General features: G+C 38.7%; 3 protein-coding genes across 9 annotated transcripts in view; 2 read left to right on the top strand and 1 right to left on the bottom strand.

Moving 5' to 3' along the window:
* Positions 1-1971, bottom strand: part of CB4H12orf4 (chromosome B4 C12orf4 homolog) — a 45802-nt gene extending 43831 nt beyond the window's left edge. For 2 of the 3 annotated variants that reach the window (XM_015061418.3, XM_015061417.3), the window contains exon 1: positions 1820-1971. The gene's annotated coding sequence lies outside the window, so the exon portion shown is untranslated. Of the gene's footprint in view, positions 1-118; positions 1795-1819 lie in introns of those variants that run through there. The other variant, XM_053225735.1, reaches the window with a different exon arrangement.
* Positions 1972-2201: 230 nt separating this feature from the next.
* Positions 2202-23945, top strand: RAD51AP1 (RAD51 associated protein 1). Of its 2 annotated transcripts, none has more exons than XM_027074088.2 (9): positions 2202-2477; positions 5243-5292; positions 7498-7639; positions 10237-10346; positions 11726-11812; positions 12338-12487; positions 17212-17376; positions 20589-20738; positions 23102-23945. In XM_027074088.2, the coding sequence occupies exons 1-9, from the start codon at positions 2362-2364 to the stop codon at positions 23233-23235; spliced, it is 1104 nt and encodes a 367-aa protein (XP_026929889.1). In that variant the 5' UTR covers positions 2202-2361; the 3' UTR covers positions 23236-23945. The 2 variants fall into 2 exon arrangements, with proteins under 2 accessions (XP_026929889.1, XP_014916910.1); XM_015061424.3 differs by having other exon boundaries at positions 2204-2378; positions 23102-23943.
* Positions 23946-25933: 1988 nt separating this feature from the next.
* DYRK4 (dual specificity tyrosine phosphorylation regulated kinase 4) overlaps positions 25934-26086 on the top strand; it is a 52008-nt gene continuing 51855 nt past the window's right edge. For all 4 annotated transcript variants that reach the window (XM_027074083.2, XM_027074085.2, XM_027074086.2 and 1 more), the window contains exon 1: positions 25934-26045. The gene's annotated coding sequence lies outside the window, so the exon portion shown is untranslated. The remainder of the gene's footprint in view (positions 26046-26086) is intronic.

The following is a 26086-nucleotide window of genomic DNA, read 5'->3' on the forward strand; positions in this document are numbered from 1 at the left end:
TCAGATTGTAAATCACAAAAATCATGTTTCATTATATCGTACTACCTCTAAGAAAATATTCCACCACTCACTAATTATGTTTGTGTGCCTTGGAGCTTATTATTCTAGGTTTTCCTACCTTTATTCCTGCATTTTCATCTTCATGAAGAAAATGATGTTTCTTTTTTTTTTTTTTTAAGGAAAAAAGCTCCTTTTAAACTTCACTTAGGGGGAAAAAACCATTATGCCAATAAAGTATTTTTCATTCTGAGGCAGGGTTCTCAAGAATAAGGGAAGAACATGGAGAGAAGAGCAGAGAAGATGCTTAGAAAGAGATGAATGGGTAGACAGAGAGCTTATGAAACAATGGGGAATACCAAGTCAAAGAAATAGATCAGGGACTAAGAAGTGATCTTGAAGATCTTAGATATGTGATCTTATTGAACATAGAAGAAAGATGGTGTTGGAAAGATTTCCATGTAGAAAAGACATACAAAAAAAAAAAAAAAAAAGGTACAGGATATCCCAAAAGGCAAACTGGACACTTTTCAAAAAGAAGAAAATCTGGCCAAAAAGAGTAAGAATCAACACCAATTAAAGATTTATTTATCAGCCTCCTTACTAGGCTCCCTATCTCTAGGCTATTCACCATCAGAACAATTTTCACACTATCTCTATGCTAAAGTTACAGTAATTTTTCCAAAGCGCCTATCTGATTGTGTTGCTCATCTGCTTAACACCCTTTGATCATATTCTATTGCTCTCAGGATAAAATTCAAACTCTTTGGGGCGCCTGGGTAGCTCACTCGGGGGAGCAGCTCTTAGTTTTCGCTCAGACCATGATCTCCCTGTTCCCAGGATCAAGCCCTACCACCCAAGGGTTCTCTGCAGATAGCGAGGACCCTGCTTGGGATTCTTTCTCCCCCCTCTCTCTACTCCTACTCCACTCGCATGGTCGCTCTCAAAATAAATAATTACATTAAAAAATGCAAACTCCTTAATCCAGTTTACCATGTCTCTGCTTATATCTCCAGACTTTTTCTCCCAGCACCTGTACCCCTCCTCACCAACACACAAATTCACAATTTTCCAGTCATACTGAACTCCTTTCAATACTAAACCTCTCCTTCCACTTCCAACCTTTTTGAAGTGGAAAAAGTGACACCAGAGCACTCTTACCGCTTTTCTTTCCTTGGATAACAACTAATCATTCTTCAGATCTCATCTTAGGCACTGAGGAGGCTTTTAATTCGTAGATTATAAGGATTAATCTAACAATAAATACGAAGCATCTGATAAACATAGGATGATCAGCAGATGAAAACTAGTAATAATAAAAGAAATTCTTCACGAGCATGTTAATAAAAAAAAAACAAAAAAAAACACAGGTTGCTAACTGAATACACACGATGAAGACAAAGAGTAAAGGAACACTGTAGCAGGGAACTGAAAGTTACAGAAATAGGTTTACGGCCTAATCTTATTTAAATTCAATATTTTCGGTAAACAAAAACCATTAGCTCTGGTATCAATCGGCTCAACATTTAAACTTATTATGTTTCAACAAACCGATAACTTAGTTCTCTGTCCTCACTTAAAAAATTTTTTTTAAATCAGGGGTGAAACTAAGGAAGGCTTCCGAGGCAAAACTGAAATGGGAAAATGTGGGCTGGACCGAACTCCTGCCGCCAGAGTGGAGGTTCTGAGGCTCAAATTAGGGAAAGGAAGGGGTAGGCTGTGGGCACCAGAAGCTCCAGACGAGTAAGGAAAACACCCTCTTCATTAGCCGCTTTCAGTCTGAACGCTTTCCGTCCCTCCCTCTTTGTCTGGGCTCACCTACCCTAGCGCCTAAGTCCCGAGCAGTCCACACACCGGAGATATCAACGAGCTGGGGCGCCGGCAACATCAGCTGACTTACAGACCTGTTTTTACAGCCAGCAGATCTGCATGAGCAGATTCGTCCATACCTTTTCCTCTTCCTCGACACTCTACAGAAAATTCCAGGTCTAAGTGCCCCATTTTCCCATATCGCCTCAATTTAACCATTTAAAAATGTAAAAAAGCGTATTTCTACTATTATTGTGAATTTCAGAGAAGGCTCAAAAAAAAAAAAAAAAAAATCCACTGTCGTGATGAAAGTGCATTGGCAAAGCTTGTGCTCCGCTTTGGTAGACCGGATGCGGAAGGGCAATATCTTGGGAACTGCGAGAGCCAGCAGTTCTTCTCAGTGCGCATGCGCCGCAGCAAGGATGGCTGGTAATCATTGGAGGGCTGGTGGCAGGGGGCGGAGAGCTCTAGTGTCTGGTTTTGGGCGGGAATTGAAACAGCCACTGCTGCCAGCAAGAATTTGAAAGCTGCAAACTTTCAGCCTTGGAGGGGGCCATGGTGCGGCCTGTGAGGTGGGTAGTTCATGACATCTGCGGGGATGGGAAGAAGCAGGAAGACGCCGTAGGCAACTTGGCCTGCACACGATTGACGGGAAAGGGCCGAATAGGACGGTGGGTAGCGAAGGTGGGATGGACGGTTTCTGTGGAGCTCTCCAGCCTCCACTGAGAGCCGCCCATTCCACAGCAGTATCCTAGCATCCTACCTTTATCCTTCAATGCCTTCCTTGGCAGCAATTGCCGATTCTTTTACTGCCCCCCACCCAGCCATTTAAATAAGCCTTTGGTCTGTTAGCATTCGAACAGCGCTTTACATTTCAACCATCTACTCACGTGTTACTTATTTATTTTATCACTATAGTTCTTTGATATAGCAGTCTAGATATTCCTGTTTTATCGATTTAAACTCCCAGGCATAAAGGCCAAGTTAACGGAGTCAAACAGCTAGTGAGTGGCAGGATAACGCTCAAACCTAAATCGTACTGGTTCCAGAGCCTCTGTGTTTTCCATTATGCTATTTGAAACTATTGCTCTACTTAACCACAGTGGAGTGCTATGGAGGCCTACAGTCAGCCATTCATTTAGAAAGTTATTGTAATAAGGATTAATATATCCCACTAGGTGTGGGAGGTTACAGGGGTGAGGGTAGGGGGCCACAAATACCGCAAAGTGATAGTGAGAAGGAGGAAAGTCTGTAAGTACTGTAGTTAGGATGTGCCTCTTTGCGGAGATAATACATGATCTGAGACATGAGTGATGAGAAAGAGCTAGCCAGCGAAAATCAGGGGCAATCCATGTAGAGGGGACAAAAGCCAAGGCCCTGAGCTTGACTTTGTTTGAGAAAGAGAAAGAAGGCCTCTAAAGCTGTAGCATTAACAAGCAGTGGGGAGAATTGTAGGGGATTAAGGCAGAGAAATAGGCAGAGGCCAGAGTAGGTAGGACCTTGCAGGCTTTAAAAAGGAGTTTGGATTGTATTCTACGAACAATGGGAAGTCAACAGAGAGTTTTAGATAGGGCAGGAAAATCTAATTTTGGTTTTATAAAGTTCACTGGCTGCTGGTGGAGAAAGAATGGGAGATAAGGTGACCAGAATGGCAACAAGGAAACCACTGCATCATTAGATAGCGGTTTGGAGTAGGATGTTATCATTGGACATGGAATGGGATAGATGGATTTGGGGTATATGTTGGAGATACTGCTGACAGAACTTGCTGATGGAATAGATGTGGAGGTTAAGGGGAAAAAAGGATGATTTCACAGTGTTTTTGGCCTGAGCTACTGAATGGTTGGTCTTTGTACTAACCAAGATGAGGAAGACTAGGAAAGGGAACAGGTTCAGGAGGTGTGGGGGATCAGGAGTTCCATTTTGAACATATGAAGTCTGAAATGGATTTTCAGTATGTCCACCCAAGTAGCGAGGACATAATCCCTTTGTCTGGAACAGCAGTTGTCAAAGTATGTTCTGAAGACCCCCAGGGTTCCCTGAGGCCCTCTGAGGAGGTCCATGAGGTCAAAACTATTTTCACAATAATCCTAAGACATTGCTCACTTTTTTCATTGTTCTATCATCTGCACTGCAATGGTGGTGTAACTGCTGACACCTTAGCATGAATCAAGGCAGTGGCACCATATTGCACAAGTGTCATTGTATTCTTTCCTGCTGCACAAAAAAAAAAAAAAAAATACCAGTTTCACTTAAGAATGTGCTTGATGAAGCAGTAAAAATTGTCATCCTCACTGTAGCTCAATTACTGAGCATATTCTTTTTTTAAGAGTTTTTATTTTTACTATGATTCAGTTTCAGAATTTCTAAAGAGGCTTTCATATTTTATTCAGCTTTTAAAATTCGTTAACTCCAAAGAGTAGGAGAATAACAAGAGTATTCTTCATTTTAATATTCTACATGAGGAAATGAAATACATACATAAAGTACTTCTATGGTGGTTGTCTTCAGGCAAAGCACTTGTGAGATTGTTTGAGTTGGGAGCTGACCTGACCTCTTTTTCGTAGAATACCCATTTTCCTTGAAAGAACAACTGACCTACTAGGTTATTCACACTTGGGTGTTTGGTGGAAGGTAGAAAAGAAAACTACAAGGCCATTTCATTTAGTGCTTAGAGGAAGAAGGAAGAAAGTGAATTTATTTTTTTTTCACTTTGAATATCACTTTCTTCTAATGGTTTTCTAAAGTAGTATGAAGATACATTTGAGGTGGTAGGTACAAAGTCACCATTGTTTCAACGTCCGTTGCATAAAGAACATTATTTAGTATTGTGGGGAGATTAAAAAGAGAGAGAAAATATCTTTAAGTATCAAATTTATAATCTAGTAAGAAGACAATGCATATATAAAACAAAAGAACAAATACAACAGGAACTTATAAATGCCCCACAGCAATTAAACGGTATATAAATTGTGCTAATAATATTATTTTTACTTTGAGGGTTATCTGAATTATTTTTTTTCCTTATCAGGTATATCAAGTATAGTTATAACTATTTTAGCTAATGCTAAGTCCCTACTGTAAAATCCAACTTCTTTTTTAAAAAAATTTTTTTAATGTTTATTTTTGAGAGAGACAAAGAGCATGATGAGTTGGGGAGGGGCAGAGAATGAGGGAGACAAAGAATCAGAAGCAGGCTCCAGGTTCTGAGCTGTCAGCACAGACCCCGATGCGGGGCTTGAACTCATGAACCATGAGATCATGACCAGACCCAAAGTCGGTTGCTCAACTGACTGAGCCACCCAGGTGCCCTGTCAAGTTTAAGTACTCTTAAGAGAATCGAAACACATTTTCATTTACTCAGACTGTCAATGGTCTTAAGGATTAGAGGTGGGAAATTGGCATTTGTGTAATTAAAAAATTGTCTTGCTCATAGGCATAAGAAATCGGTCAATTACTCACAGTTTGAGGACTCTGACAGTGATGGTAAGTAGAGATTCATATTTTTGCTTTAAAAACTTGGAAATTTATTTTCTCAGAATTCATATGACATATAGAACTCTAATATTGAACATATTACCCAATTGTATATGAGCTAGGGCTGCAAAAGTAATTTTCTAAGCATTTGGGATAATTCTACTGATAATTACACTGACAAGAATTATGTAGGTAAGTGATAAATGAACAGGACCTAGTGAAATGGCTCTTTAGATCTAAACTACTCTAGGTCCATGTTTCTCATAGTGTGGTTTGTCTCCTCCTATCTCTTTCCCTAAGAAGGAACACATTGTCTTTTGAAACACAAATGTGTTACAGAATATAATGTGAAATCCTCATTAACTGTACAATAAAATGAGACCTTCTATACCACTTTTTTTTTCTTTTTAATGTTTATTTATTTTTGAGTGAGAGAGAGAGAGAGTGAGCGGGGAGGGTCAGAGAGGGGGGAGACACAGAATCTGAAGCAGGCTGCAGGCTCTGAGCTGTCACCACAGAGCCTGACGCAGGGCTCGAACTCATGAACTGTGAGATCATGACCTGAGCCGAAGTCGGACGCGCAACCAACTGTGCCACCCAGGCGCCCCAGCCTTCTATACCACTTCTTTATCCAGTCATCCGTCGATAGACATTTGGTGCTTTCCATAGTTTGGCTATTGTAAATAATGTTGTTATAAAAATTGGGGTGCATGTGTCCCTTCCAATTAGTATTATTGTATCCTTTGGGTAAATACCTAGTAGTGCAATTGCTAGATCGTATATTACTCAGCCATAAAAAAGAGTGAAATCTTACCATTGGCAACAATGTGGATGGAGCTAGAGGATAAGTGAAATAAGTCAGTCAGAGAAAGACAAAGACCATATGATTTCACTCACAGGTGAAATTTAAGAAGTAAAATGAACATGGGGTGGGGGAAGAGAGGCAAACCAAGAAACTGAGTCTTAACTATAGAGAACTGATGATTATAGAAGGAAGTGGAGGGGGGGTAAGTTAAATAAGTGGTGGGAATTAAGGAGGGTACCACTTGTGATGAGTACTGTGTGTTGTATGTAAGTGTAGAGTCACTAAATTGTACACCTGAAACTAATAAATTAATATTACACTGTGTGTTAACAGGAATTTAAATAAAAACTTGGAAAGGAAAAAAGAAACAAAAACAAGACCTTGAAGAAAGGTTGGGCATAGGCTATAGTCTATTGGGTTATATATTTCTTTGTCTCTGCTGTTAAGGAAACTTTGGTCAAAAAGTGTGAGAAACATTTAGTTAGATTACATCATATTTCGAAATAGGTTTTGTATTTCTCAGAGCTTTCTGTGAGTCAAATGTTCAGTTATCCAGAGGTTTGAAGGAACCTGTTTTTTGCATTGGGCTCAACTGTAAATGTGTCTAAGACTTGGGAGAAAATAGTGTAGACTCTGACCTGTAGCTTTTTATTACTGTTATCAGTATGTCACCAAATATTTATAAATTGACAGTAGTGTTCTAGACATTATGGGGTGGACGTGGGGGTAAGTCACAAGTTAACATATTCCAACATGGGGAAACTTGGCAGAGACAACATGTATTAATAAATGCTAACGCTGCAATCAAGACTACGTGTACCCTGAGGGTATTCATCCATGTGCTGCACATGTGTGTAAAAACTATCGCAGCAAGGGGGCGCCTGGGTGGCTCTGTCGGTTGAGTATCTGACTTTGGCTCAGGTCATGATCTCACAGCTCGTGAGTTCAAGCCCTGCGTCGGGCCGTGTGCTGACAGCTCAGAGCCCGGAGCCTGCTTCTGATTCTGTGTCTCCCTCTCGCTCTGCCCCTCCCCCAGTCATGCTGTCTCTGTCTCAGAAATAAATAAACATAAAAAAAAAAAACTACCACAGCAGGTTTATGTTGAGTGTCAATGGAACTAGATCACATTTTGTAGTGAATTGGCTTTTGATAGACTTATATTTTAATAAACAAAGGCCACTAAAACAAAGTTGAAAAGCATGAGTGAGAATAAAGACAAATAATACGCCAACATTTTTTAAATGATGGCAATTAAACAACTTTCTTAACGTTTAAACCTTGAACACACACTGTAGTGAATTTCAGCTGCTAAGAAAATGTTTTTATTTCTTAGGAAAAGCAGTTTCATATTTTATTTTGTTTAATTAATTTTTTATATATTCTTTTATTTTTGATTCACACACGAATAGATGACTTTATTTCTGCAACTGCACCTTTAAATAAAAAACCCAGAACAACACCAAAGGAGTTAAAACTAGAAACAAGGAAACCTAAACTGAAGAATCTCCAGAAAGAAGATATCCCATTGCAAGAGAAAACCCCTAAAAAAAGGTGAGAGGTAAGACATACAGTAAATATACATTCGATGTGTTAACTTAAAAGAGGGACAAATTTGAACTCTTGGTTTAATTTTTTTTAATGCTTATTTATTTATTTATTTATTTGAGAGAGAGAGAGAGAGAGAGAGAGACAAAGCATGAGCAGAGGAGGAGCAGAGAGAGAGTGAGACACAGAATGTGAAGGAGGCTTCAGGCTCTGAGCTGCCAGCACAGAGCCCGACATGGGGCTCAAACCCACCAGCCACGAGATCGTGACCTGAGCTAATGTCAGACACTTAACCGACTGAGCCCCCTGGGCGTCCCTTGAACTCTTCATTTAAATTAGAACTTGAGCCCAGTTGCAGGTATTATTTTATTTAGTGCATGTAGGAGAACAGGGATGTACCATTAATCCCCTTCTGACTTTCTGCCTTAAAAAAGAAATTCACAAACATGTTAGGAAATATTCATTTAAGTATTAAGACAATCATTAAAGACAATTACAAAGTTTAGGAGGTACAGCTTACTTTATAGGACTGTATTTCTGTCTCTAAAGTCTTCAAGTCTTACAAGACTACTTTGTTTAAAATTACAATCTGTAAAGATAGTTTTATAAAAATTGAAACCATGTATTTTTCTGCAGATAAAAGATATTTTTTCTTTATATTGTTTAGACTGGTCCAGCACTGAAAAGGTCCTATAGTTTCTAGACGAATTCTGGATTTCCACTAGTTCCAAGAGAGAAGAGAGAATGAGGGAAGGAAGTCCTGAGAGGCCCCAAACCTGAAGTATGGAGAGGAGATTGGCAGAAGGGGACTATTAACAAATGGAACACGGGGGATGGTGTGGTTCACTGCTGCAAGCTGGAGAAAAGCTCATTAACACAGAGAAAGTTACCCCATGTCCTGCTCTTTACTTTTTTCTCTTTTTTTGTTTTTGGTTTTGAGATTCTTGTGCTAGGTTTAAGTACGGTGGAAAAAAAAAAAAAAAAACACCTACAAATGAGAGAGAATATTTGCAAATCATATAATTGATGAAGGATTTGTATTCAGAACATATAAAGAAGTCTTACAATTCAACAGTAAATAGATTAATAACTCAATTTACAAAATGGGCAAAGGATTTGAGTAGACATTTCTCCAAAGAACATCTCCAAATTAATAATAAGCACATAAAAGATGCTCAGCATCCTTAGCCATCAAGGAAATGCAAATCAAAACCATGGTGAGATAATACTTCACACCCTTTGGGATGGCCATAAACAAAAAGACAGACAATAACCAATGTTAATGAGGATGTGGAGAAACTGGAATTCTCGTACATTGTTGCTGGGAATGTAAAATGGTACAGCCACATTGGAAAGCAGAGTAGCAGTTCCTCAAAATGTTGAACATGGGGTTATTTTATGACCCTGCCTAGGTATGTACTCAAGAGAAATGAAAACATACACCCACACAAAAACTTGGACACAAAGCTTCACAGCATTATTCACAATAGCCAGAAAATGGTAGCAGTCCAAATGTCTGTCCAACTCATGAGTGGATAAATAAAATGTGGTCTGTCTATACACTGGAATATCATTCAGCAGTAAAAAGAAGTACTAATACATGCTACAACATGGATGAACCTTGAAAACATGCTGAGCAAAAGAAGCCAGACATAAAAGTCCGCATGTATGATTCCATTGACTTGAGATGTCTAAAATAGGTGAGTCCATAGAAACAGGAAGTAGATTAGTGTTGCCAGGTGCTAGGGGCGGGTAAGCAGGGAGTGACTGCTAATGGATATAGGGTCTCTTTGGGGGTGATGAAAATATTCTGAAAGTAGATAGTGGTGATGGTTTCTCAACTCTGAATATACTTAAAGACTGCTGAATTGTACACTTTAAAAGGGTGAGTTTAATGCTGTGTGAATTATATCTCAATAAAACTTATTTTTAAAAAATAAATCCTTCAAGGTGCATCTCAGTATTTCGTCCTTTATATAACTTTTTTCTTAAATCTGTCTTTGATTTCTTTTCTTACACACCCTAACACTCTGACCACCTTTAATAGGAGACATAATAATCTGCTCATATAGGAAAATTATCAGTACGTCTTATTTCCCTACCCTCCTCATTAATTGCAGACTCCTTCAGGGTACTTTTAGTATTCTATTTAGTGCAGTGCCTCATACACAGTAAGTACTTGGTGACATATTTGTTAAAGTCTAGATTGGGAGGAATAGTTTAATAAAAGAGCTATAATACCTGTCTAAGGAGGTGTGAGTGAGGTCAAGGAAGATTTCTAAGTGGATTTTTGAGGAAAGTCTTTATTCTAGGTTGAGCAGGCGCTTGGCATTGGTAACAAGGACTGACATTACCCTGAAAGGAGGCAATACATACAACAGCACAGACTGCTGCTCTTTCAATCTCGTATGCACCTGTAACATGACATTACTTCACATTAGCAGTCTTAACCATTAAAGTCAGTTATGATCACGATTACTGTTTAGAAAACATTTTTGTGAGGTTAGCAGCTCTTAAATAGTGATTCAGAAAAATCTCATTTTGCTGTTTGGTTGAGATTGATATTTTTAAAAACTCATTTTTATTTTTTTGCCTCCCTTTAGGATAGCTTTAGATGACAAGCTCTACCAGCGAGACTTAGAAGTCGCACTTGCTTTATCAGTGAAGGAACTTCCAACAGTCACCACTGATGCGGAAGAGGCTCAAGATAAAAGTAACTTTACTTTCTATATATTTCTTTTTGTAACCTCATTGCTTTTGTAATTGTGTCTCCGGATGAGCCTTCATAGAGGAAACAATAAGAGTGTAATACTTTGGATAGCAAATGGAGCAACTGGCATAATTAGATTCCGTGCTTTATTCTGCATGAATGTCGTTCATGCACACACATCTCTCTGCTTAACACCTGATGCCAACTCTGGACTAAGTCATGGACTATGAGCTTGGATGCAAGTCACTTTTGTTTACAGTGGAAATTTAATTTCTTAAGCAAATGAATTGGTCTATACAGTCCTAATAACCCATCTCTTTTCTCTCAAAATTCAAATTAGTTAAACATGATCTGGTGAGGGTAATTTTTATTATTTACGAAGGCTGAAGGTACTAGTTTGGTTAGCAGGCTCAGTGGACTTACAAGATGTAGGACTTCTGGATTTCTCTGGGTTTTCCTCCTTCGATTTTTCTAGCAACTGTGTAGCAGATGGCAATATTGATACTCTGGAGAGGCAGAAATCATTATTCTTGGAAAAGACATTCAAACTGTTAGCATGCTTTTTGGATGAAATTGTTTTGACTTAGCTTCTTTTATGTTGGAGGATATTTTTAACTCATTAGCTCATTTAGGGGTATAGATGTTTCAGTCATTATTGCCTCCTATTTGACAGTAAATAAAACACTGTTGATTGATTAGGGAGCCATTTACTAATCAGGAAATCAAAGAAACAAAGAGAATTATCTTATATCCAAAACTGAGAAAATGGAACTCATCTCTCTCCTGTAAGAGCTGGTAGAATATATAGCAGGATTTCCTTGGAAGTACCACTTCTCATAGATTAATATACTTTATAGCACTGGGATTTAATAGTACAGTTACCATGACTCAAAGTCCTCTTGAAATACTTTAGATCATTTTAACATTATTATAATGATTGAAAAGTCTTTGTTAGTAAAAGCATGTATCTATTACACAGAAATGATAGTATTTATTGACTGTTTCCTATGTGCTGGGCGCTACAGTAAGCAATTTCTACATGTGACCCACTTTGATTCCCCACAATACACCTAATTAGTCCACGCTCTATTTTTTCTCTCCACAATATAGATGAGGACATTAAGTCTTAGGATAAGCCATATTCCCATACTCGTGTAGCCAGTTGGAGGGGTAGAGCCTGAATTTCAACTTAAGTCTAAGTGTGTTTGATTTCAGAGCCCAACTCCTAAACCGTATGCTGACTTTTCCAAGGTAAGTCATACTAGCTTGAGCTTGGATCATGCATCTGTATCCGAATGCTTTTACATTTGAACACCAGTTTTCCTATTTCTACCCATTGACTAAGGTGCATCTGTATCTTTTTCCTTCTTCCTTATCTTTAGGCATTGAAAAGTGTGACAGTCGTGGAAGTGAAACAATGAGTAAGGCCCCTCATATCTCCAATTGCAGTGTAGCCAGCGATTATTTAGGTAAGCTTTGATATTAATAATAATACTAATTTTTTCTATCAACAAGCTATTTTTCTAACTTCTATTTCAATACCTGACACTGTAGCTAGAACCAAGATATTTAAATTTGTCAAGGTTCTCTTCACCTCCTCTCCTTTGTTTCTTTGTGTTTTAGTCTTTTTCTCTTTTACTGCAGACCAATTTTCCTTTTCTTCCCTGGTGGAAGGTCATGACTACCTGTGGCTTCTAGTTGATAGCTGTTGACCACTGAAGAAAGGGGCTGCATCTTCCCTGCTCCACTTTTCAGATTTCTTGGGGAAAGCCTCCTCAGTTGGGTCTCACACTTATCCTTAAACTGGACTCTGTTGTCAGGATACTGACATTTATCATGGTTGTGCCACATTGGACTATGTGATCTATTAGAAGCAGCGGAGGAATGAAGCTGGGCAGATAAAAACAACGGATGTGATAGAAGTCTATTTTGCAGTTCTTTCAATATTATCTGTCACAAAAAGTTTTCTGTTGGTTTTTATGCCTCTCCTGAAGATTTGGATAAGATTACTGAGGAAGATGATTTTCCTGGTGTTCAAGGGAAAAGAAAAGCAGCATCAAAGGCTATGGTACAACAGAGGAAGATTCTTCTGGAAGGCAGTGATGGCGATAGTGCTAATGACTCTGAACCAGACTTTGCAACTGGTGAGTTATATCCTACCTCCAAATTAAGCCTATGGAAATTCAGTAAAAAGTTCTTAAAGACCATTAGTGGATGCAAAGCACTGTGCTAAATGTTTGGTATATGCAAACTTGAACTTACAGGACAGTTACATCCAGCTCTGCCATTTGGGGAAAAAGCTTCATGTGGAGGTAACCTTTAAGCTGTACCTTGAAAAATAAGTAGTATTTACACAAACTAAAAGGGTAAAATAGCGTTCCTGACTGATAGAAAAGCATTAACAATGGCATAGACAAGCACACATAGAAGAAAGTGATCAGGAAGCGTGGGGCAGAGAATGTTCTAGAAGAGGCTAAGGAGGCAGGCTGGCACTTTCTAGGAAGTGTACACTTCTTTCTATAATACTAGAAATCCATGAAATATCTTGGGGATGAAGTGATATGAAACCTATATTTTTATTTTTGACTTTGTTTTTCAGATTCATTCAGAAATTAGGACAAATGGGAAGCATAGTGACCTGGACAGAGCATCATAATATATTAATTAAAAATTAAAATGAATAAATCCATAAATTTGTGCCAAATCAGATGCTATATTTTGATAGATTTTAACATGCTATTGACAAATGGATTTGTTCATCAACATTTTATAAATATTTGAGTATCTGTTATGTACATTATATTGAAGACACTACAAATATAGCAGTGAACAAAACAGAGCTCCCTTAAGAAGCTTAAAGTCGAGTGAGGGGACACAGACAGTAATGAAATGTAGAATGTATCAAGTGTCATCGTAGAAGAGCTATGTAGAAGAGGAAGACAGAGTAGAGCCCAGACGTCTGCCTTTTGAACCAGTACCTGCCCCTTTATATGACCTGGGTCATCCCAAAGCAGACAGTCTAGGGATCTTACTTTGAGAAACACTGATGTAACCAGAGCACCGGAAAGTAGGAGCCACGGAAAGAAAATGCCCTGAAGAAGCATAGTAGAGCATGGACTGAATGTTTCCCAACTTAAGGTTACTTAATACAAAAAAAGCCCAAAATAAGAAAATAACTCCTTGTCAGTTTAATTGTTTCTTCAGGGATATGATTGTAGCACTTCCAGAATGTCAGTATCGTTATTTGACACATGCTTGTCAGAAAAATCAGTCAACAATTTTAAAGTTATAAATTGCAAGTCTACTTAACATGCCAATGAAATTAATTTGTCTTTAATAGTGGTTAAAAAATGTTTGTGTGGAAATGAAATCACTTGCTTTGTTTGCTGGGTTTATGTAATTAATGGGTTATGTTTCTAGAGGTATGATAGAATTTAAAAAGAATAATATTCTCTTATTTGCATTCCAACCTCATATATTCTCTCTCTAATAATTTTATAAAAGTAAGTTTTTATCGAGATTATAATTTGGATAGTGACTTTAAAGTCGCCTCTGTGCCTTTGAAAGGAAGTTGTTAAAATCTCCAAAAACACAAATGGCCAAAAAGCATATGAAAAGATGCTCAATATCAGTATCATTAGGGAAATACAAATCAAAATCCCAATGAGGTGTCATCTTACACCCATTAGGATGTCAAAAAAACAGAAAATAACTAGTGTGGTAAGGATGTGGAGAAATTAGAACCCTTGTTCACTCTTAGTGGGATTTCTGCCATGGAAAGCAGGGTGGCATCTCCTCAGAACATTAAAAATAGAAGTATCATGTGATCTAGCAATCCCACTTCTGGGTATATATTCAAAAGAATTGAAGCAGGGTCTCAGATATTTGCACACCCATATGTATAGCAGTGTTATTCACAGTAGCTAAGGGGTGAGCAACTCAAGTGCCCATCAACAGTTTAATGGATAAACACCATGTGGTCTATACATACAATAGAATTTCAGCGTTCAAAGGGAAGGAAATCCTATCATGCGCTACAACTTGGGTGAAAACTTTATGCTAAGCAAAATAAGCCAGTCACAAAAGACAAATGCTGGGTGGTTCCACTTATAAGAGGTATCTAAAATAGCCAAATTCATAGAAACAAAATAGAATGGTAGTTAGATGAAAAGAGAAAGGATCATTTGTGACCTTCAGCAGGGAAAGAAAAATGAAAATTGGAGAGAACATAGACTTTTCTTAAGGACATCTAAAGATTCACAGAATCCGTAACCCCATTGTTTGGGCCTTTCAGCTTCACCAATTTGGTATGCTAATGACTTGGAATTCTGGGAGCTCCACTTACCACCACCAGATGATTTAACTGCTTTCTCTGTTGACTGATGATGGTCAGTTGGACCTTACCGTTAGATAAGTTTGATAAGTAGAGTTTAGCCAGTTGCTACCATTTATCCTCTCAGGCCAAGAAAAGAACACATGCACTACCAGAACTGTGGGATACATAGGAAGTTTTGTCCTTCTAGAGTCTATATTATGAAACTTTGGAGAAACTCCACTACTTGCCCTCCCTGAACCTAGGTCCTTTTGGGACTCCAGAAATAATTATTTGATTTTTCTTTTTTCTTTTTTTTTAATCTTTATTTATTTTTGAGACAGAGAGAGACAGAGCATGAACGGGGGAGGGTCAGAGAGAGAGGAAGACACAGAATCCGAAGCAGGCTCCAGGCTCTGAGCACAGGCTTTGAGCCTCAGTACAGAGCCCGACGTGGGGCTCGAACTCACGGACCGTGAGATCATGACCTGAGCTGAAGTCGGACACTTAACCGACTGAGCCACCCAGGTGCCCCAATTATTTGATTTTTCAAAGTACTATATATAGCAGCCTTCGTGTGGTCTGCTGGTATTATATAACCCAGTAATCATCATGTGAATATGTGGCTTGATTACTCTCATGTGTTTTTAAGTTTTTATTTGTATGGAAAGACAGAATAAGGAGATAGTAATTTGAAGATCATAATGACATTGTTAATTTAGGCAAAGGCCATCAATGGAAAGCTGACGAGGATCTTCACGATGAGAATTCAGGCTGGCAGCAACTGTGCCAACCAAGAGTGGGACAACCATATGTTCTATGCTTTCTGATCTGATATAATAGGAAGTACAGAGCATTCTTATGAAGTACATTCTTACAAAAAAATAACAAGGTGAGCCTGATTCTAATTGGGCCTTGAGAAAATTCCAGCTCACAGAATAAGCAAAACGCCATGAGGAAGAAAGCAGACAACAAATGCAGAATGTCAGAAGTTCTATAGGACAACTGACTTGGTTACTTCAATAGCTCTATTTTAAAGTGATTAAACGGTACCTGGGTGGCTCAGTCGGTTAAGTGTCCGACTCTTGGTCCCAGCTCAAGTCTTGATTTTGGGGTCATGAGTTCAAGGCCCCATGTTGGGGGCTTAAAAAAAAAGTGGTTAATGTGGACTGGATAGAAGATTATACCAAGAAACTATCGTTGATACTGTAAGATATGATAATGACATTGTTGTGTTTTTTTAAAAAAAGCTCATGTTTTCTAGAGATGCAGTGTGAAGTATGTACAATTGTAATGACCTGATGCCTCAGACTTATTTTAACATACTTCCAGAAGAAAAGGAAGAAGATGAGAGAGAGAGAGAGAGAGAGAGAGAGAGAGATGAAACAGATGTAGCAAAGTATTGATGAATATTGAATCTGAGTGCTGTGTTACTGTTTCAGGTTGTGTATGCTTGAAAAACTTTATGGATATTTATTTTTATATAAAATATTTCCTACAGATAGATTATATGTGGTGGGCATAACAGTTATCTCTGAGTGGTGAGATTAGGAGATTTTCTTTTGCCTTAATACTTTTTTGTTGTGGTCTACATTTCCTGCAATAAGCATATACTGCTTTTATAATTAAAAAAAAAGTAAAGTTTTTATGAATATAGTACTAATAATCCTTATTTACACTTAGCATTCAGAATTTATTATTTACAAGACATGGTTTTCTGACCCCCTCCCCCACCTTTGCCCTCCCCCACCCAAAATAGAAGAATCGTTGCTTGATTATCAGCTATTCTTTGTGCTTATTCCCAGAGCAGCTGTAGCTCCTTAATCTATTACTTCTCTGGCTTGTAGCATCGCAGTACAGAGAAGGGTTTGTGGGAAATAACAGGTGTGCCCAAATGAAATCATATGTAGGATTCTAAGTTAAGATGTTGTGGTATGGTTAGTCTGTTCTAGATTCCCATTGGGTTTCTATTCTAGAATGTTGAAGTTTACGTGATTAAGGGAAGGTATAATGTTACTATCACCATCAAGGTCATTGTTTTGAAAGAGTTGGTAACGTTGTACCCTATCATTCTTTCTGAAAGTCACTGAATTAAACTGGAAATATTGGAAGCAAAGATTACTGATGGGAACTATAATGATAATAGTAAGAGCAAACAATTCTGTTTTGCTTGTTGTCTGCCAGATGTCATTCTAAAGGCTTTGCCTCTATTAACTCATTGAATCCACATAGCAACCCTATGATGTAGGTTTTATGGTGATCCTCATTTTATAGATAGAAAACTTAAGCCGAGTGAAGTGAGCGCCCTAGGGTCACACAAAGTGTGAGCCGAGGGGCCAGGATTCAAACCCAGGTGACCTCTCAGTGACTGCGGTGGCATAGCATAGCAGGAGGCGCACAAGACTCTAGTGCAAAGGCTGTAAATTCAAGGCCATAGAAGCCCATTTTTTGTTTAATTGAAGTAAATTGACAAGCAATGTCGTGTTAGTTTCAGGTATACATGGAAGCCTCACTTTTTAGAACAAAGATCGAGTATATGCAATCCTCTTGTTTTAGGTGAAGAGTCCGAGGATGACTCTGATTTTAGTGAGAGTGAAGATAATGATGAAGACTTCACTGTGAGAAAAAATAAAGTGAAAGAAATTAAAAAGAAAGAAGTGAAGGTCAAATCCCCAGTTGAAAAGAAGGAGAAGAAACCTAAATCCAAATGTAATACTTTGGGTAAGCTTAATCCAAAACACTAACTTTATAAAACATATTTGGTTTATTTGTGTTTTTCTTACCTTTGCCTTTGTTCTCTGTAACATTTTGCCAGTGTTCATTTCTAGCTAAGATATGTAGATGGAAGGAGGGATGGGGAAGGGAGAAAAGCAGACGAGTTCTGCCCACTGTCTACTGCCTACCAGCTCTTACTAGAATTACCCTCCACTAGCACTGATGGCCACCCTCTGAGGTAGCTATTATCACCTGCATTTGATAGTGAGAAAACTGAGGCTCAGACAGGTTAAATAATTTGTAGGAATTCTTACAGCTAATTAAATGAGGAGCTAGAATTTGCACCTAGTTTTGTCCATTTAGAGCCCAAGTTGTAGCCACTGGACCACATTTTTTCCAGGCAGTTAACAGGGAAGTTTACATGATTCTAATTTCTTGCTTTCATGCTGGACTTAGTCTTTGATTTGAGAACCCTTTTGCTATGTGTTTTAGGGCTTTTTTTGTTTTTCTTGAGTTCATAATATATAATAGATTATTATAAACTATAACTTACATTAACTTGATTTTTCTTTACTTATCGATATATATTTTTCTGTCTTCATTGTTTGAAACTAAGATTTCCATTATTCAGACTCCATTTATTGGTGCTGGGAGCTGCTGTCACCTTAACTAGTGTGGTGCTGAGTACTTACTGAGAAATAAGGACTAAATACTAATTCATATTCCTCCCTCAACTGTATTCTGAATTAATAAGGTTTTAATTAGTGTCTTTTTAAATTGACAAATTCATCTGGTTTTCAGAAATTAGGTTTTAAGTGCAGTGAGTTTTAGAGATAAAACTGTATATTAGTTTCCAATTGCTGCCATGACAAATAACCACAAACATAGTGGATTAAAACCACAAATTTAAAATTTTATAATTGAGGAGGCCACAAGTTCAAAGTGCTTCTCACTGCACTACAATCAAGCTAGTAGCAGGACTGTGTTCCTTTGTGGAGGCTCTGGGGGAAAATTCCTTTTCTTGACTTTTCTGGCATTTGGAGTCTGCCTGTGCCCTTTGACTGGTGGTCCACAGGGGTCCATTTCCACCTTCAAGGCCAGAAAAGGCAGGGACTTTCTCACATCACATCACTGATTCTCTCTCTCTCTCTTTCTCCTGGTTCTCCCTTTCATTTATAAGGACCCTTGTGAGTACATTGGGCCATCCAGATAATTCAAGATAGTCTCCCCCTCTCAAGATCCTTAACTTAATGACATCTGCCAAGTCCTTTGCTGTGGAAGGTGACATACACATGTCCTGGGAATTAGGATATAGACATCTTTGAGGGTCCATCCTTCTGCCTACCACAAACTGATATGAAAAAGTCATTGACAGTATGAATGTATTTTATATTTTCTTTGGATGCTTGTTTATGCTTCTTCACCAAGACATACTAAAAATTAAGAATAAAATGTTAGTTTACACATTGGAATTTACCATTTCAGGTCTACTGGATTGGAGCAAGTTGTTTCACAAGGAAGCTTAAAATATAATTTTAGTAGTAAAATTTAACTGCCAAATAATGGGGTTATGAATTAGGAAATATGGAATATATTACTAGTCCCACTAGTAACATATGGAATAACCATTGAGAGTCTTTTCATCAGGCACATGTTACAATTTTTCCATTGATAGAGAAAATTTTTGAGAGCTGTGCTGTCCGATACGATAGCCACTGGCTGTATACAGCTATATTAGACTTAATTAAAATTAAATAAACTTTAAAAGTGAATTCAGGTTTTGCTAACCCCATTTCAAGTGCTTAATAACAACATGTGGCTAGTGGCTATCACACGGATAGCACAGAATTTCCATCACAGCAAAAAAGCTTCTGTTGGACAGTGCTGATCTAGGGAATATAGAGGTTAACATTAAGAAGAGTATATAGTGAAAATGTTCATCTTCAAATACCTTTAGATATCCTGAGGTATATCACAGCAAGCATTATCTCAGAAGTGAATTTATATTCTACCTCTCCTCCCTTCATTTCCAGCACATCCCTCTCTCCCCCCACCCCAGACACCAAAACCTAGTCTCATTCTTGTGTTCATCTCTGGGTAAATGATACCATCCAGCAGTGTGCCCATGACAGGAACTTGCAAGTTATGATTATTTCTTCATCTCCATCACTACCTCCCCCCATCTAATTCCTAAAAGATCTCCAACTGCTGTTCTTTCCTTCATGCTCCCTGGGTTCAGGCCTTTATCACCTCCCACCTCTTTATAACCTGAAGAGCCTTCTGGGTGGTCTGCTTGCCATACGCTACCATTAGAAAGATGTGTTCATAACACAAGTGTTCCCAAGAAAAACCAGTACATGACTGTGACTAGCCAGACACCTTCACTGGGGCACACAGCTCTTCATCAGTGATGTGCATCCTGTCCGTGTCTCTCTCCTTGACCTTCCTGCTCCAGCCATACTGAACCAGAGGCCGGTCCTGGGGCCTGCTGCATTCTCCAGCTTTGCATGCTCTACTCCCTCTGCCAGGAAAACTTCCCTCTGACTCATCTTTCCTCTTCAGCCTTAATTTGGCTCAAACTATCCTCAAACAACTTCCTTGTAACTTTTACCCCTATGCAGGTATGCATACAGATTGTAGGTTCCCTCCTGTGTATACCTCTAGACTTTGTCTTATCTCTTATCCCCACTGCATTATACACATGTCTTTACTTTTTTCCCCTTTCTACTAGAGTCTAGTGACCAAACTGTAAATTCCTTGGCAGCAGGATCTGTGAGCTCTTTGTAACCCTAGAGCCTAATATATTGTCTCACTGACACATACTGATGAGACGCCATTATATAATGTATGGACTATAGAGCCAGACCTGGCTCCTAATCCTGGCTCGGGGACGCACCAGCTGGCATACTGCAGGCAGACTGCTCAGCCTGTCTGTTTCCTTATCTGGCAGTGGGGCTAGGAATATCGGTATGAGAGCTGCTCTAAGGGTTAAAAGTGATATATATGGCATGCTTACCACACTGCCTGGCATATAAATGCTCATTAAAGATGGCTGTTCTTAGGCTCTCAATAAATGTTTGTGTATAATTAGAGTTTCTCTAATTGATAATCTTGCCTTTTTAATTTTTATGAGATTATGTAACTTTATAATTTTTATACCTACCTGCCAGACTTATTCTTCCTCTGTGAAAACCTTTTTCTATGTATATTTTTTAAAGTGACTTCAGGAGACTCTGCTCCAGCTTCTGTGAAATCAGAACTTCAGCCTTCACCAAAAAACGTTTCTGGTTCTTCGGAGGTCACTAGGAAACCATTACAAATACACAGTCCTTTGGCTGAAAACAAAAAACCTAAGTGGGTCCCACCAGGTATGGTATATTTATTGATTAAGGGCAGAGGCTTGGAAAATTATCACTGTCAGCTTTTTTTCCTAGTTGCAAATGTTATACCATATTATTACGTATTCTTCAAAACCAAGGTTTTTAGTTGCTGCATTTATTTGTCATTTATCATTCCCTTATACTGAGCATCCAGATTGCTTATTGTTTTTTCAATGTCATAAATAAGGTTACAAGAAGCACAGACATCCTTATTTTAGAAATCTGTGGGCACATCCTTGATTATTTTCTTAGGATAAATTTCTAGTAGTGGAATTACAGTGTCAAAGAGTGTCCACATTTTAAATTCCTGATATTTATTTTTGGCAACAAGTCTGTTTGCTCAAGATCCATTGATCATAGTCTGACTGAAGCCTCAGGACCTGTACGTGGGACTTCTAGCATTTCACAAATGCCCTAGCAGACTTGACTTCTCTTCCCTTTGTGTTCTTTTGTTCCACAGCCAAGCCTTGCTGATCCTTCAAGAATTCTTTGGCTTTCACCCTTCCTGACATTACCAAAACCCTAGTCCAGGCCCCATTCATTTCATGCCCAAGCTACCTGTGGCTTCATAACTGGTCCTGTGTCCACTTCCTAGTCCAGTGAAACTGATACAGTTTTTCTTCCTTAAACACAATGTATATCTTCTCTAAGAGCCTCTCTGTATACAGTTTCCTCTGTCTGGTATGTCTCTCCCCCTTTGTCCCCTTTCCTTTTCTAAGTCCCTCCAAATCTACTCAGGTTTGGTTTACTTCTTTTCACTGACATTTCTTTTTTCTTTTTTTTTTGAGAGATTGGGGGAGGGGCAGAGGGAGAAGGAAAGAGAGAATCTTAAGCTGGCTTCACACTCTGCTTGGAGCCCAAGGTGGGGCTCAATCTTATGACTGTGAGATCATATCTGACTCTGAAATCGAGAGTGGGATACTTAAATGACTGAGGCACCCAGGTGCCCCTTACTGACATTTCTTGATTGGTCCATAGTGGTCACTCCCTGATAACTAGATATTAATAAACAGATTTCAGTCTGAGTCAGTATTTTTGTATCCTTTGGGTAAATGCTGATTCAAAGGGGCACGTGTACCCCAAGTTTATAGCAGCATTATCAACAATATCCAAGCTATGGAAAGAGCCTAAATGCCCACTGACTGATGAATGAATAAAAAGATGTGGTATTCACACACACACACAATGGAGTATTACTCAGCCATGAAAAAGAATGAAATCTTGTCATTTGCAGTGATGTGGATGGAGCTAAATGAAATAAATAAGAGAAAGACAAATGCCATATGATTTTACTCATATGTGGAGTTTAAGGGAAAAAAAACGGAGCAAGGCAAATCATAAGAGACTCTTACTATAGAGAAGAAACTGGGGGTTGCTGGAGGGGAGGTGGTGGGTAGGGGGATGGGCTACATGGGTGATGGGCATTAAGGAGGGCACTTGTTGGGATTAGCACTGGGTGTTATATGTAAGTGATGAATCACTAAATTCTGCTCCTGAAACTAATATCACATTATATGTTACTTACTAGAATTTAAATAAAAGCTTGAAATATTACAAAAAAAAAAAGCATTAAAAGGAAAGGGTTTCAGTCTGAGACTCCATAATTACTTAATGTCTCTTAATTATTTCATCTTCTGAAATATCAGGCATATCTTGATTCAACAATTCCATACATTACTCAGTGCTCACCATGATAAGTGTAGTCACCATCTGTCAACAAACAACATTATTATAATATTATTGACTATATTCTCTGTGCTATACTTTTCATCTCTGGGACATTTCTTTTATAACTGGAAGTTTGTACCTCTTAATCTCCTTTATCCCCCCCCTTATCTATTTCACTCACCCACCCCAGCCCCAGTCAGAGAAGGCAAATACTATACGATGTCACTTAAAAGAACTAGTATAAATAAGTAAAAAGAGTATTGGTCGTGTTTACAGTTATTTAATATTTGAAAAAAATAGATTCAAGGAGTATTTGGAAAAATATGGGATTTTTAAAAAATGCATTAGATTTTTCTACTACTAGAAATTATAACCGCATGCATTTCTTTATTCTCTATGCCTCTGCAACCAATGTTATTTGCTCCCAACTTACCAACTTCAGCTTTCATGCTTAAAGTTTTGGTGTCGTTACCTTGCCTTCGGAGCATGTTTGAAGATAGGCAGTACTATATTCTTTCTAATCTTTAATACTGTTCATTCTTTTGATCTTGTTTGTAGCTTGAATAGAGCTTGTATACCAGAGTAATCTCTACCTACCTTTTTTTGCATCTTCTGTTTTGTAAGTTGATCTTTGTTAGGAGATTTCTAACATCATCAGCATCAGGTGCTATGTTTTCTTTCAGCGATGTCCGGAAGCAGCAGCATCAGGAGCCCACTGGCAGGCGTGTCTGTTAAGTCTCCAAATCAGAGTCTCCGCCTGGGTTTGTCCAGATTAGCACGAGTTAAACCTTTGCATCCAAATGCCGCTAGTAGCTGAGTGTGATAGTAAACACATGTTTGATTAAGAGAATCACAGTTTTACAAGTGTGTTTATATTTGATGTGTGTTTATATTTAAGGAGGGTATCGTAAGATAAAGGAATCCTTTAATGTCCTATAAATTGCCTCTACCCATTCCATGATGATGTTCTCTGAAGCTATTCAAGATTTCAATAAGGGGTTTGTTTATCAGAATTATCTTGTAATGCCCTTTCCTTCTGGAGAATGTGTTCTATTTTTCCTGTGTATAATAAGTCATTGTCATTCAGTGGTTGTCAGTTTGACATGGAGAAAGTCCATGTTGCATGCTATTCTTTTCTAGAAACATGATGCTCCTTTCTAGCTTTGTCTAATTTATGGCACCTTAACTGTAACTATTCAGAGTTTAAAAGGAAACATTCCCACTTTTTCCAGGAGACATTTCTGAAATCTTACTTAAGCTACATTGTCAGTTTAATTGCAAAAATGTTTCATATTTTAGTCAAATACTAAGAATTCAGAATTCATTTATCCATTAAAATGGTTGCTATAATGACCTATGTCGCCTACTCAGAAGTAGATGTTTATTGTATAGCAAATAGAATTTCATGACATTTTATGAAGTTCTCATCAAAGCCTTTAATAAAAGTGGAAAAGTTTTGATATGCTCTTTCCTTGAGCCCATTGCACCTGTCTACATTTGTCTACATTTCATTAGGTTGTCTATATTTCATTAGATTAAATGAATGCTTTATGAAAAAAAAAAAAAACTTAGTCTTTTTGTTGTGAATATAAGGGGTGGGGCTGGAGGGAGCTGTTTCTTCAAATCATCACTTTATGTTAAGCCGGTACCTTAGATGATGGCTGTCAAGTATCTGGTCATCTCTATTATGATATTAGATAATCCAGCTTTTCAGGAAGCTTAGCTCTGAACTTGTTATGAATAAAAGTAGTTATGGATATTTTACATTTTCTGGTGAGAGTTTCAGCCAGCTCCTGATCACTTTTTAATAAAAGCTCTTCAAATCATGTCAACCATTTAAACATGTATAATATTACTAGTTCAGTTTTACATGTTTGTAGAAACATCTATGTTAATGTGAAAATAAGTAATTTAGAATTATGACTGAAGTGAGCATTTGCCTGTTGCTATTATACATTTTTTTTCTTGCATATGTTTTTACACTGTCATGTACCTCCTAACCTACCCCGCGACATCCACTTCTGAAAACATATATTCAGGTACAACGTATTGAGATGCATGCTGTCTGGTGCAGTTCAACAGGAAACATTTATTAAGAGCCTGCCATGTATGAGGTACTGATGTCACTGATTAGTCATCCAGAGGCACCAGCGTGATGAACCTGTTTTCTCTTGTGTCATTCAGAGTAATAGTTTGTATTGAAAACGACTTTAAATTATGTTTAAACTGGCCTTGCAGACAGCACTAATGGCCTTTCATTGTCAAATGCAGTGTACATTTTTCTTACCTAGTCTTATAGGCCCTATTCATCACATTTTATTTCCTGGTCCCACGTGACACTATTCTTGTATAATTTTCTCCCCACATCTCTGCCTGTTCTTCATTGTTTTTCAGCTTTCCAATGTTTTCTGTCCCCTACACTCACTCTTCCCACCATAATGTCCTATTTTGTGTGATTCCATTCTTTTCCCCTGCCTTTTGTTTTTTTTAAAGCTTAGGTGACTTCAAAGTCCAGTGGTAGACTGTGTCAGGAGTTTTAGCCCAGATCTTGTTCTACACAAGAGCCTACCTAGTCCTTTGATAATTTGATGCAATAAGGCATCACTGGATCAGTAACTTCCCCCTGCCCCCCAGCGTTTCCCCTCCTGTATTTTCTGTTAGTAAGTGGCACCACCATCAACTGGAGGGCCTCAGGCACATCCACCCCTCACACTGGTCACTGAGCTTCTTCCATTCCATAAATTACGCAGAGCTGTCCTCTCTGAAATGTCACTTACTACTTCTCACAGGCATCCTTGCCTTGATTTTTAACCTCCTCTGGCCTATCCTTCATACCATATTGCCAGAAAGTTTTCTAAAATCTGAGCATGAACATTCAGTTCGCAAGATGTTTCCCATTTGGCTGTTCCCTGCCTGCTTCTTCAACCTGGTCTCCTGCTCCGGACTGTGCCAGCACCTAAGATACCATGTTGTTACCCCTCGCTCTGGGCTTTTACCCTGGCTCTTGTTTGCCTGCTTTACATTGCTAATTCCTATTTGGCCTTGAAGAATCCAGTTCAACTCTGCTCTTTCAAAAAGCTTTTTGTGAATGTTTCCTCTATGAAGCAGACTGTATTCTTCCAGGCCCTGCTACTGTCATTCAACTATAACTTCCGTTAGTTTTATGCACTTAAAACCTGATGCAGAGCAAATGCTCAAGAAGTGTTCATCTGAATATATTATATCCAGAACTTTTGCTGTGAGCTTCTGGTAACCACAGACTTTTGAAGAGGGAGAAAGTAGGGATAATTTCAGGAGCCTAGGGCAATTGGGTGAACTCTAATCTCCCCATCCTTGGGATGTCCTTCAACTCTGGGGCGATTGAATTGGAGCAAAGGGAAGAGAGGTGTCCTCTAGGATCTGGTGTGAAAGGTGGTTTGGACCGGTCCAGAGCCTAAGTCCTTTCAGGTCCGGAGTCACAAAAAGGGTGGACAGAGTTTCCCTAGCGACGGGAGGAGGGCGTGGTCCCCGGCCCGCGCGGGCGGGCCTGCAGGCGGGGTGTTGGAGTGAGTGTCCCGCAGCGGCCACCCGGCAAGTCTGCGCTAGCCCGATGCAGCTCCTCCCACCTTCTGCCCGCGTGGGGACCAAGTAAGGCCGGGGTGGGGGTGGGGGGTGGACGCTGGCGGGCC

This window comes from Acinonyx jubatus, chromosome B4 (genome assembly GCF_027475565.1).
Source record: "Acinonyx jubatus isolate Ajub_Pintada_27869175 chromosome B4, VMU_Ajub_asm_v1.0, whole genome shotgun sequence".
NCBI lineage: Eukaryota > Metazoa > Chordata > Mammalia > Carnivora > Felidae > Acinonyx > Acinonyx jubatus.

Coding starts and splice junctions, on each gene's coding strand:
- RAD51AP1 (XM_027074088.2), top strand. CDS start 2,362: ATGGTGCGGCCTGTGAGGTGGGTAGTTCATGACATCTGCGGGGATGGG. Junction 2,478..5,242: donor GGAAAGGGCCGAATAGGACG/GTGGGTAGCGAA, acceptor TCTTGCTCATAG/GCATAAGAAATCGGTCAATT. Junction 20,739..23,101: donor ACCTAAGTGGGTCCCACCAG/GTATGGTATATT, acceptor GTTTTCTTTCAG/CGATGTCCGGAAGCAGCAGC.